Genomic DNA, 12,653 nt, shown 5'->3' with positions numbered 1-12,653 from the left:
TGCAAATAACATATGAGCCAGATAAGTCAGGGGTACCTTTATGGAGTGGAAATGAAATTACATTTTATGAAAACCCAACTATTTCTATGCAGTTGTCCTAAGTTTCAGGTGAATAATCATTGACCTGAAACATTAACTGTTTCTCTCTCCACAAATCCCGCTTGACCTGCTGAACAATGCCAACGTTTTCTGGTTTTACTTTAGCTTTCTCGTTAGCCTGTATTTGGAGACTGTCAAACGAAAATAATGGATCTGCACGAATCAAGTAATTGCCTGACTAAACATGCGCAACAGAATGGACGGGAAGATACAGGGAAAGTTCCTGGGGGTAATGTTGCATTACAACGTTTGGACTCTGTTGAGTGTTTGAACATGTGGTACTTGGGTGATTCTGGTTAAACGTTCAGACAGACCAGGGTTTATCTCGCCCATTCTCCCCTCACATTTATACTCCGACCACAGAAACTCTTCGCCCTGTGGCATAGCTCAAATAAAACGTCTCCGTTTGAGCTGCAGAGTCTCGGCTCGTTTCATCTCCCTCCATAGGTACTGCCTGACCTACTGAGTTCCTCCAGCATTTGTGTGTGTGTCTCTGTTACTGCAGTTTGCACTGCGCCTGTTGAACCAGCGGGGCGGAGCCGTGCGGCCCCGTCTCCCACACGGACCACTTTCACAGCCGCCATACTCAGATCACAACGAGTCTACTCCCGGTCACCGGGCCGACCAATGAGCGCCGTCCCCGAGGTCACGTGACACACACAGTGAGCTCAATCACATGGACCTGGGGACAGCAGTAGCGTTTCCGGGTCAGAGCCGGGGCCGTGTCTGGGTGACAACAAGAGGACTTCAGGCGATTTATGGGGTGAAAGTGTGGCGGGCGATGTAGGCGGTGAGTAACCCGTGCGGCGGCGTCCTTGTTCCCAGCATTGCTGGGAGCTGCATGGTCCACAGGGCGGTGAACTCTGACTTGTTGGGGTTCAGGGCAGTCTGATCACTGAACAAGTTGGATCTTTACTCTGTTCTCCTGCATCACCGCTCCTGTTGGGGAGTCTGCAGACAACTCCCACCAATGTTTCCAGTACATCTTGTTCCTAAGTTCAACTCAAACTAGTTCTACTCATTGATTTATTTTTAAGCTAAGGTCCTTTTCAATTGTTTTTGTACCATTCTTTGTAGTAACGAGTACCTTTCTTTTTCTAATTTGCTTAAAAATTAAATATTCTGGAATATTTAATTCTTAACATTGATCACTTTGCAACCACATAATGGATATTTAGTCCTATCCATTCATTTCTGTTATTAATTCACACATCCTGTTTCAACTGCTGTGTGTAATCAGATGGAAAGGTCTTCAGTTTTGTCTTTAGACCACTTTTCCCTACTCTGATTCTAATTGGAGATGTACACTTTTGTTTGCATGGTTATCAGTACCAAGTTTGCTACTGTTCTCCTTATCTTGTCTAAATTTTCCCTTACCAGAATACTTCCCCCATATCTCCATCCATCATAAATGACTTAGAGCCATAGAGCAATACAGCACAGATACAGGCCCTTCAGCCCAATGAGTCCATGCTGACCACGATGCCCACCCAGCTAGTCCCAACTTCCTGCATTCTGCCCATATTGCTCTAAGATGCACCCCTCCATGTACCTATCCAAGTGCTTCATAAATGATACTATAGTAACTGCCTCAACCACTTTCTCTGGCAGCTCCCATTCCATAGACTCTGTTCCATTACACTTCTTAGTGTCCTACCATTCATAGTATGTCCTACGCTGGTTTGACTTTCCAAAATGCATCACCTCACTCTTGTCTGTATTGAAATCCATTTGCCACTCCTTGGCCCATTTCCCTAACTGATCAAGATCCTGCTGCAATCTACGATAACCTTCATTATCAACAGCACCTCCTAATTTCATGTCATCTGCAAACTCACTGATCAAGCCTTTTGCATTCGCATCATTTATATAAATAACGAATAACAAGCATCCTAACACTGACCCCTGCGGCACATCACTAGTCACCAGCCTCCATTCCGAGAAACAACCTTCAACTACCACCCTCTGTTTCCTACCTCTGAGCCAATTTTGAATCTACCTACGAGCTCTCCCTAGATTCCATGGGACCTAACCTTCCAGACCAGCCTACCATGCGGGACCTTTTCGAAGGCCTTGCTAAAGTCCAAATAGACAACATCCACTGCCCTACCCTCATTAACCTTTCTGATTACCTCTCCAATAAAAAAAAACTCTAAAAGGTTCATCAAGCACGACTTTCCATGCACAAAGCCATGCTGACTCCTCCTAACCAGACTCTGCCTATCCATATTGTTGGTAGATCCTGTGTCTCAGAATTCCCTACAGTAACTTCCCCACCATGTAGTTCACCATGTAGACCAGCCTGTAGTTCCCTGGCTTATCGTTGCTAGCCTTCTTAAACAACGGAACAACAGTAACTTGCTTTCAGTCTTCGGGAACTTCACCAGAGGCTAATGATGAAGCAAATATCTCCGCAAGGGTCTCTGCAATTTCTTCTCCAGCCTCCAAAAAGTCGGAGGATGCACTTGGTCAGGCCCTGGCGACTTATCCACCGTAATGCGCTGTAAGGCTGCAAATACCTTCTCCCTGGTAATATGAATTTCCTCCAAAACGTCTCCACTAGTTTCCCTTGTCTCTTGAGCAACCATGATTTTCTCCTTAGTAAACACTGAGGAGAAATATTTGTTAAAAATCTCACCCATCTCCAGCGGCTCGAGACATAGGTGGCCCTGCTGATCTCTAGGGGGATCTACTCTCTCCCTAGCCACCCTTTTACTCTTTAGATAGCTATAGAACCTCTTGGGATTTTCCTTAACCTTACCTGTCAGATCCATCTCATTCCGTCTCTTTGCCCTCCTGATTTTCCTCTTAAGAGTATTCTTAATCTTTTTATAGTTATTAAAGTAACTTGTCCCCGACCTCCTAAACCCAATGTATGCTTCCTTCTTTTTCTGGACCAGAGCCTCAATATCCCTCGTCAGCCAAGGTTCCCTAAACTACCCAGGTTTACCCTTCACCCTAACAGGAACATGCTGCCCCTGGACTCTGGATATCACACTCTTAAAAGCCTCCCACTTGCTATTTGTTCCTCTCCCTTCAAACAGGCTCACCCAATTGACCTCTGCTGGATCCTGCCTAATTCCCCCAAACTTAGCCCTGCTCCAGTTTAAGACCCTAACCTGTGGACTTGTCCTATCCTTTTCCATCACTGTCTTAAAACTAATAGAACTGTTGTCACTAGAGCCAATGTGTTCCCTGACTGCCACTTCCATTACTTTCTCTGCCTCATTCCCTAAGAAGAGGTGCAGTATGCACCGCCTCAAGTAGGGGCCTCTACCTATTGATTCAGGAACCTTTCCTGGATAAATTCCACCCCGTCCAGGCCCTTAACACTCTGGGTAGTCCAGTCAATACCAGGGGAATTAAATTCTCCCACTAATACGACCCTATTATTATTACAACAATGAGCAATTTCTCTATGCACCTACTCCTCAGGTTCCCGCTGACTATTGGGGGGGGGTCTATAATACAGCCCCACTAGGGTGACCCTCCCCTTCTTGTTTCTAAGTATGGTCTGATTGGACAATCCCTCAAGAAGGTCATCTCTAAGTACTGCTCTTATGTTGTCCTTTATCAAAAGGCAACACCATCTCCTCGCTTACCTGTACCCCTGTTGTGCCTGTAGCCCCTGTATCCTGGAACATTGAGCTGCCTGTCCTGCTCTTTCCCTCAGCCATGTTTCTGTTATGGCTATAACATCCCAGTCCTCAGAGCCAATACATGTTCTGAGTTCATCTGCCTTGCCTGTTAAACCTCATGCCTTGAGATAAATGCAGTTTAACTGGGTATTCCTTTCCTTGCCTTTACTGTGCCCCTGGCTATCCTGATTACTAAACTTGCTCTCGCTGGCTACTGCTTTATCCCATGACTTGCTCCTGCTCGGAGTCCCACCCTCTGCCAATCTAGTTTAAACCCTCCCGTGTAGCATTAGCAAATTTCCCTGCAAGGATATTGGTCCCTCTCTGGTTCAAGTGCAACTCGTCCCTCTTGTACAGTTCACCTCTACCTAAGAAGAGATCCCAATGGTCCAAGAACCTGTATCTCTGCTCCCTGAACCAGCTCCTCAGCCATGAATTCATCTGGCCTATCCTTTTATTTCTGACCTCGCTAGCATGTGGCACTGAGAGTAATCCAGAGGTCACTACCCTTGAGGTCCCACTTCTTACCTAACTCCCTATACCTGTTTTGCAGGACCTCATCCCTTGTTCTATCTATGTCATTTGTACCAACATGTAGAACGACTTCTGGCTGTTTGCTCTGCCCCTTGAGTGTTTTCTGCTGCCACTCGGAGACATCCCTGACTCTGGCACCCGGGAGGCAACAACTTGGTGAGAAAAGCAAATGTGTTTCTGAATAATACCTAAAAAGGGGTTAAAAACAACAGGACAGACTTGCCAACATTTTAATAACTTGTATAGAAAATGATTTGGGCTGATGAGCAGTGAATGCTTTTTAATGTGGGCAAATAATGGTAATAAAAAGATTTGCATTTATGGAGCATTTTTCACGTTCTTGGTACAATCCGAAGCAATTAATACCCATGAAGTACTTTTTAAAGCATAAACATTGTGGCCGTGAATGAACAATAAGACTGAAGGTGCTGAAATCAGAAAATGCTGGAAACATTCAGCAGATGAGGCTAGATCAGGGGAAAGAGAAAGAAGGTTAATGTTTCAGGTTGAAGAAGACTCTTCACCTGCCCAGCTAATTAGATCCAGCTTTCATTTTCTAGTGTGGCAGTATTGGAAATGCAACAAACAGCAAGGTTTCTCAAAGGACAATATGATAACTAGACCGTGTTTTTAGCTGTTGGATGAAAGGTAAATACTGGCTACTCTGCTTTTCTTCACATTAGTGCCTTCTCATCTTTTAGGGCCTCCTGAGGGAGTAGTCATGCCGTTTGTTTAATGTCTCCTCCAAAAGGACAGTAGATGTTGATAACATCAAAGTAAATTGTATTTGAAAAGCAAAACAAAAAACTGAGGAAGCTGAAAATCTGAAATAAAAATAGTGCTAGAAATGCTCAGCGGGTTAGGCAGCATCTGTGGAGAAAGAGAGTGAGGTCGGTGGTCTTTGACCTTTCACCTTTATCTATCACAAACATTCCCTTTCTCTCTTCACCCCTTTCTGTAGCTTAAGGCATGTCTGATTTCCAATTGTTTCTGGTTCTGATGAAAGGTCATTTAAACATTAATTGTTTCTCTTTCCACCATTGCTGCCTGACCTTCTGAGTGCTTCCACTATTTTCTGGTTTTATGATAATTTGTTGAAATTTGTAATTGCTGAAAACATCTGGACATGGTAAAAAAAGCAAAGAGGATTTTGAATTGCATAGCCAAATAATTACAGATGATTAAAATTTGTTTTGTAATTTATTTTTTCAGAAGCTGTGGAAAATCATACACTGAAAGATTATCTCACAAATGGAGCCAAGTGCCTCAGACTTGGAGATGAACATCAATGCCAGAACAAGTAAGTATGGAAACTCATAGGCAGTTGAATAATCTTGTTTGTAGTCTGCATTTCACTGGCATTAATAGTCATTACCAAATGGAGAACATTTTTATTTTATTTGCTCTCTTACTGAATTCTTTTGTTTACAGAAAACTGGTTTGTTGGAGATGCTGTTCTTGCACCCGTTTCTGGAGATGGGAAGCTGTCAGAAGCCACAATAAAGTCTATTTCTACAGATGAAAATGGAGAAACCGTAGCTCTTTTAAGATTTTCCAGTTTCAATGAAGAGATTGTGCCAATAACCAGACTACAAAAGAAAAGTAAAAATGAACGTTGGAAGGGTTTTATATTCGATGATGAAGATTTGGAGAAGCCCTTCTTTAATGACAAAAAGACATTGGGGCCCAAGATCTCTTTGAAATTGTGTGAGGGAGGTATATGTGTTCCACATACAATTAACAGATACCTGCGAGACTACCAAAGAGATGGAGTACAGTTCATCTGCAAACATTACTTTCGTGGCAATGGATGTATCCTTGGTGATGACATGGGACTTGGAAAGACTGTACAGGTAAATAATCTGACTGCATTGTGGCAGCTTTGTAGAGTGTAAGCTATGGTATTGGCTCTGATGAGCCCACATTAGGTCCCTATTACCACAAAATTTGCAGGGAATTTCTGCGTCAAATGCAAACTGTGACAGTGGTACTATTTCTGAAAAGTACATTTGGGGGAAGGAGATTTGCTCCACAATGAAAGAAGGCTGCATCATATTTCAAATGCTAAGCAGGTTTTAAATAGCAGTAGAGTAAAACTGGTGTGTCGACAGCCTTAAATGGAAGCTTGATGAACTCTGATGCAAATCCATCCATGGCAATGATATAAAGCTTAAGGAGCTGCATTATTAATAACTTGCACAGTTGCATAGAGTAAGAGCCCACAGCATAAGACAGTTGGTTGAGGTTCCAACATTGACAGTAACCTCTGTTTCCATCTTCCCCATCAAGTGTTCCTGGTTGGCATGTTTACACTGCCTGCGTAAGAAAATAGATATGGCCAGTGATTTTTGCAAGGATTCCTAGATATCTTGGAATTGAATTTTCTTCTTTCCAGTTGTTAGCTGAATGTGCTGTGTTTTGTTAGAATGTAGTTCTACATGTAGCAATAGTCTACAGTGCCTTCTCCCAAGTGCCATTGAATGAACCTATGTTGAGTGCTGGCAACCTGTTTAAGTGTGCCTGGCAGTAAAGTGGAACTTAACTCCTGTTTCCGAAGATGCTGCACCCACTAGTGTTATCTACCCGCTAGCAATTTCACTAGATATATCCTTGGAATAATTTCATAATGTTGATGGATGATATAATTAATGGAGGCAAATGACAGTGAGAGGTTTTGAGATGGGATGGGATGCAATGATTGCTTGCTTGGTGCTGTGAACATAGTGAAAGTAGCATTGGAAAGATTCATTAAAGGGATTGATAGGAAAGGATAGCATACAGCAAGTTAATAAGAAGACTTTGGAGAAGAAGAAGACTTTAGGGATAAGACAGTACATAATGGGGAGGAGCAGGAGTCCAAGGACAGTAGTGGTAGGTGACTTGGTAGTGTGGAGAATGGACAGGCACTTCTAGTTCTGTTTGAGAAGGGATGATACCGGATCTAAAGTAGCTGGGCAAGTGGAGGGAGTGTCAGTGGGAGAGCATTTTGGAGGTAGTGACAGTAACTTTGAATTTCAAGTTTGTTATGGAGAAGTACAAGAATGGACTGAAAATTAAGGCCCGAAATGTGGGAAGGCTTATTTTAATAAGACCTGAATGAGGAGAGATTATTTGAAGGTAAATCTGCAAGTGAGCAGCAAAAGAATGTATGAAATTGTCTATTTTGGACAAATAAAAAGCATATCATCTAAATGGTGAAAGAATGCAGAGCTCTGAGGTGGAGAGGCATTTGGGTGTTGCCGTGTATGATTCACAAAAGGCTAGTGTGCAGGTATCCAGGAAGTAATTGGGAAAGCTAACAGTTCTTTCAGTATTGCTGGATAAATTGAATACAAAAATAGGGAGCTTATGTTTCAGTTACATACAACATTAGTGAGTCCACATCTGCAGTATTGCAGTAATTGACCTCCATATTGAAGGAAGGATGGTAATGTGTCGGAGGTATTTCAGGGAAAGTTTACTAGACAAATTTCTGGAATGGGCAGGTTGTCTTCAGATGACGGGTTAGTCAGGCTAGGCTTGTGTCAGCTGAAATTTAGAAGAATAAGAAGGGACGATTAAAATATATAAGATTCTGAGGGGTCTTGAGAGGGTGGATAGGAAGAGGATATTTCCTCTTGTGGTAGAATCTAGAACTAGGGGTCACCATTTAAAATTAATGGGCAGTCATCCATTTAAGGCAGAGGTGAGATGAACATTTTCCTCTCAGAGTGTCATGAGTATTTGGAATTCTCTTCCTCAAAGGGTGGTGAAAGCAGAGTCTTTGAATATATTTTATGGCTGAGGTAGGTAAATACTTGAAGCAAGGGGATGAAAAAAATAATATGGGTAGACAAGAATGTGGAGTTGAGGTTACATTCAGCCATGAATTTATTAAATGGCAAAGCAGGCTTGGGGTTGAGTGCGTTCTACTTCTGCCTTTGATTAGTTAAGTTCACCATCATGACTACCAATTTGCACATAGGAAGCTCTGGCAAACAAATAAGTTCATAACCATGAAATTTGTTTCCACAATGTTGAGTGAGAGATGAGTTTTGACCAGGCACCAGAGATGACTCCCCTGCTTCTCCTGCAAAGTAGGATAATGGGAAATTTTATGCCTTTTCAAGAAAGCTAGTGTTGTTTTCATGTCTCACCTGGAAGACTAATTCCATTGTTTCTGCACTGAGGAGCCAGCATGGATTTTTGTGCTCAGGTTTCCAGACTGAACCCAGAAACCTCCAACTCTGCAGTGGGAGTCCTGTCAGTTGAGCCACATCTGACACTCAGACCAGGATGATTGTTGTGCCAAGAGTACAGGGTGATTGTCGAGAGTTATGGAGGAACAAATTATTGTTGAGGGAAGTGAAGATCAGAGAAGGCTTTACCTTGGGTTGAAATCATTAAATGGCAAATTTCTCTCAAAGATGAGATTGGAAAACAGTGGTGGATATAGGATTGAAACATGAGTGGCGAATGTAGATTGAAGAGTCAGAGATGAGGTGAAATCAGACTTAAAAAGACAAAGAAGATTTAATGACAGTTGTAATCACTCTGTGAGAAATCATTTGATGCAGTTGAAGTCATTGGTCTCTCTAGAAATGGCCTTTATTTTGAAGTATCACAAGGTATGGTCGATGAAAAAGGAAGTGATTACTGGACAAAGGATGAACGGGATTAGGCGTAGGATGGGTTAGGGGAATTTAATATCCCTATTCCTCACAAAGTTTGTATTATAAAATTGACAATGAAGATTGATTCCAAATTTAGCCAGTCCACTTTTGTGCACTCTTGCTTGCAGGTCAGGTGGAGAATCAGTGAGGTAGACTTTACTGTCTACACACTGAGCCAATTAACTACATTAAAAACCAATTTCTGAAAAAGATTTTCTCTTTTGACATTTTCATCTGAACTGTTTAAGTAATGAATTGAGCGGAAGTAGTTGTCACTGGTATTAATACATCACCAATATTTACCTCTGTGAAAATATATTTACTCTTTAACTGACCTGTTTAAATAATGAATCGAATGGAGATAGTTCTTTATTTAAAATGGAAAAAATCTTGTTCAATTTCTTAATGTAATAATATTTTCTTCTCATAGGTTATTTCCTTTCTAGCAGCTGTACTTCATAAAACAGGGACCCGAGAGGATATTGAAAATAACATGCCTGAGTTCGTACTGAAGACTGTGAGGAAGGAATCTAAGGCTCTCAATGACAAAGTAATCCTTTATAACCTATATCTTGTGGCAGATCTCGCTTTCCAAGAAGTCATTGTCTAAAATGAAAATTCATGGTGTAGCAGGTAACATATTGGCAAGGATAGAAGATTGGCAGGCTAGCAGGAAACAAATAAGTGGGACATTTTCAGGTTGGCGAGATGCAAAGAGTAGCATGCCACAGTGATCAGTGCGCAATCTCAACTTTGTACAATTTATATAAATGATTTCAATGAATTGATTTAAGATATGCTTGCTAATTTTGCTGACAACACATAAATGGGTAGGAAAGTAAATTGATAAGAAGACATCAGGAGGCTAGAAAGGGCTATAGATAGGCTAAGAGAGTGGGCAAAGATCTTGCGCATGAACTATAATGTTGGAGAATGTGACGCTGTCCATTTTGGCAGGAAAAATAAAAGAGCGTTACTACCTATGGTCAAACATTGCAGAGCCCTGACGTGCAGAGGGATCTGGGTGTCCTTGTGCTTGATTCAGAAAAGGCTGGTAAGCACGTATAAGAAGTAATTAGGAAAGCTTACAATGTTATCATTTATTGCTAGGGCAATTGAATGCAGAGGTTTATGTTTGTTATATTGGATATGAGACCACATGTGGAGTACTGTATGCAGTATTGGTCTCCTTATTTAAGGAAGGTTGTTAATGCATTGGAAGCAGTTCTCAGAAAGTTTATGGGACTAATAGTTGGAATAGGTGGGTTGTCTTGTGAGGAAGGGTTGGATAGACTATGCTCAGGTCTGCTGGAGTTTAGAAGAACGAGAGGAGACTTGATTGAAACATAGAAGAACCTGAAGGGTGGATGTCGGGAGGATATGGTATAGTGGACAGTGAAGAAGGTTACCTAAAATTATAAGGGGATCTTGACCAACTGGGCCAGTGGGCCGAGGAATGGCAAATAGAGTTTCATTCAGATTAATGCAAGATGTTACATTGTGGTAGGACTTGCATGGTAAATGGTAAGGCCCTGGGAAGTGTTGTAGAACAGAGAGACCTAGGGGTGCAGGTATATAGTTCCTTGAAAGTGGTGACATAAGTGGACTGGGTGGTTAAGAAGGCATTTGGCACACTTGCCTTCATCAGTCAGGATATTGAATACAGGAGTTAGGAAGTCATGTTACATTTGTACAGGATGTTGGTAAGTTCACACTTGGAGTACTGTGTACAGTTCTGGTCGCCCTGCTATAGGAAGGAATGTCATTAAGCTGGAAGGGGTACAAAAAATATATACAAGGATGTTACTGGGAATGGACGGTGTGAGTTTTAAGGAGAGGTTAGATAGGCTAGGACTTATTTCCCTGGAGTGTAGGAGGCTGAAGATTGATCTTGTAGAGGTTTATAAAATCATGAAGGATTATAGATAAAGGTGAATAGCCATAGTCTTTTCCCTAGAGTAGGGGAATCCAAAACTAGAGGACATAGGTTTAAAATGAGGGGGAAAAGGTTTAAAAGGGACCTAAGGGGCAATTTTTTTTTCACACAGAGGGTGGTAGGTATATGGAACGAGGTGCCAGAGGAAATGGTAGGGGCAGGTATAATTAAAACATTTGACTAGATACAAGGATAGGAAAAGTTTAGAGGGATATATGCCAAATGCAGGCAACTGGGACTCGTTCAGTTAGGCAACTTGGTTAGCATAGATGAATTAGGCCAAAGGGCCTCTTTTCCATGCTTTATGACTCTTGTGGTGAATCTAGAGCTAGGGGTCATTGTCTCAGAGGACTGTGAGCCTTTGGAACACTCCTCCTCAAAAAGCAGTGGAAGCAGAGTATAAATATTTTTATGGTAGAGGTAGATGGATTCTTGATAGGCAAGGAGGTGAATGGTTACCATGGGTAGACAGGAATGTGGAGTTGAAGTTACAGTAAAATCAACAGCAAGTTTATTGAATGGGGGAGCAGGCCTGAGAGGCCAATTGGCTGCCTTCCCTTCATTCATTTGTCCACATGTAATATGTTTTTGTTTGATACTGGAAAGTTCTTCATTAAACCTTAAAAGAAGTTGCCATTAAAGGTGATGTTTCAAACATTTTCTACCAAAGTCTTTGATGCACTGTTTCCTTTACATTGTGTAAACATCTTTCAAAAAGGTTGAAATTTGATTTTCATCTTTTTCATACCCCATGCATCTGTCTTCAATTATTATGTCTGCAACAGTAATTTGTGACCCCAATAATATTAAATCAATTCATGAAGTTTGGTTCAAGTCAACTGTGATTTCCTCTCTTCAAAAATAATGAGTAGTTTGAATAATAAAAGATGCAGGGGAGCTTTACATTTTCTACTTTTAACCATGTGTCCCATATTCTGAAAGTGAAGGCTAAAGCTTTGGACATATGTCACTAATCTTATCAAACAATTGTAATCAAACTTTATCATGTGGGCAGTTCACCTTAACCAATCTGAGCCAGCTCTCTGAAGAGCTAAGTAATTCCATTTCCTAATCCTTTTCTTATAGTCATAAACATTTCCTGCATCAAACATTTATATGCTTTTAATAGTTATTACGGAATTTGCTTCCAGAACTGCTTCTGGTAGGACAGCAGAAGTATAAAATTTGGCTCTGTTACTTTCATGTGACTGAATCAGTTCCAAAATGGTGACCAATATGAGTGTGTATTTGTAGTGTGCAAGGTTGCTAATGCTTTATTGCTGTGACTTTTAGTGGATACTCAAAGCAGGCAGGTCCTGGTGTCGGTCACTATCCAAAGCTGATTTGATACTAACACAGATATTTAGGAATTGTGTGCCCTCTCTTAACCTTGCACAGCTGCATACTCATTCAGCAGCGCAGGGCACCCCAACCAGCAGTGCTACTTAAAGGGATCGGCAATAGGTTGTACATTAGTTGCCTACTGAGTTGCACTGCTTGTGGCAATTATTGAACAATTGTTATAGAGAGCAAAAAGATGTTGAAAATATTCAGCAGGTCAGAATTGATGGAAGATTATTTTGAAATGTTAACTCTGCTTCTTTCTCCACAGATGCTGCCTGACCTGCTGAATATTTTCAGGATTTTCTTTTCTGCCCCCCCCCCCCCCCCCGAGATTTCCAACACCTGTATTATTTTGCTTTTGTACAACTATTAATAGCTTTCTATACTTTAAAGTTTCCTGAGTCTAGGGGAGTAGTGTAGCAGGTGCTGCGGAACATTGTCTTGAGTTTG

General features: G+C 41.5%; 1 protein-coding gene across 5 annotated transcripts in view; it reads left to right on the top strand.

The window, feature by feature from the left end:
* The first annotated feature begins 798 nt into the window (after positions 1 to 798).
* ercc6l2 (excision repair cross-complementation group 6-like 2) overlaps positions 799 to 12,653 on the top strand; it is a 97,438-nt gene continuing 85,583 nt past the window's right edge. For 3 of the 5 annotated variants that reach the window (XM_052019176.1, XM_052019175.1, XM_052019171.1), the window contains exons 1-5: positions 799 to 889; positions 4,291 to 4,427; positions 5,484 to 5,571; positions 5,703 to 6,124; positions 9,354 to 9,473. In XM_052019176.1, the coding sequence (XP_051875136.1) occupies positions 5,523 to 5,571; positions 5,703 to 6,124; positions 9,354 to 9,473 (591 nt within the window). In that variant the 5' untranslated portion in view covers positions 799 to 889; positions 4,291 to 4,427; positions 5,484 to 5,522. The remainder of the gene's footprint in view (positions 890 to 4,290; positions 4,428 to 5,483; positions 5,572 to 5,702; positions 6,125 to 9,353; positions 9,474 to 12,653) is intronic. The other 2 variants (XM_052019173.1, XM_052019174.1) reach the window with 2 other exon arrangements.

The sequence above is a fragment of the Pristis pectinata genome, chromosome 7, assembly GCF_009764475.1.
Source record: "Pristis pectinata isolate sPriPec2 chromosome 7, sPriPec2.1.pri, whole genome shotgun sequence".
In the NCBI taxonomy this organism is placed as follows: Eukaryota; Metazoa; Chordata; class Chondrichthyes; order Rhinopristiformes; family Pristidae; genus Pristis; species Pristis pectinata.
Note: the sequence above shows the minus strand (reverse complement) of the source record. Positions and strands in the feature narration are given on the sequence as shown.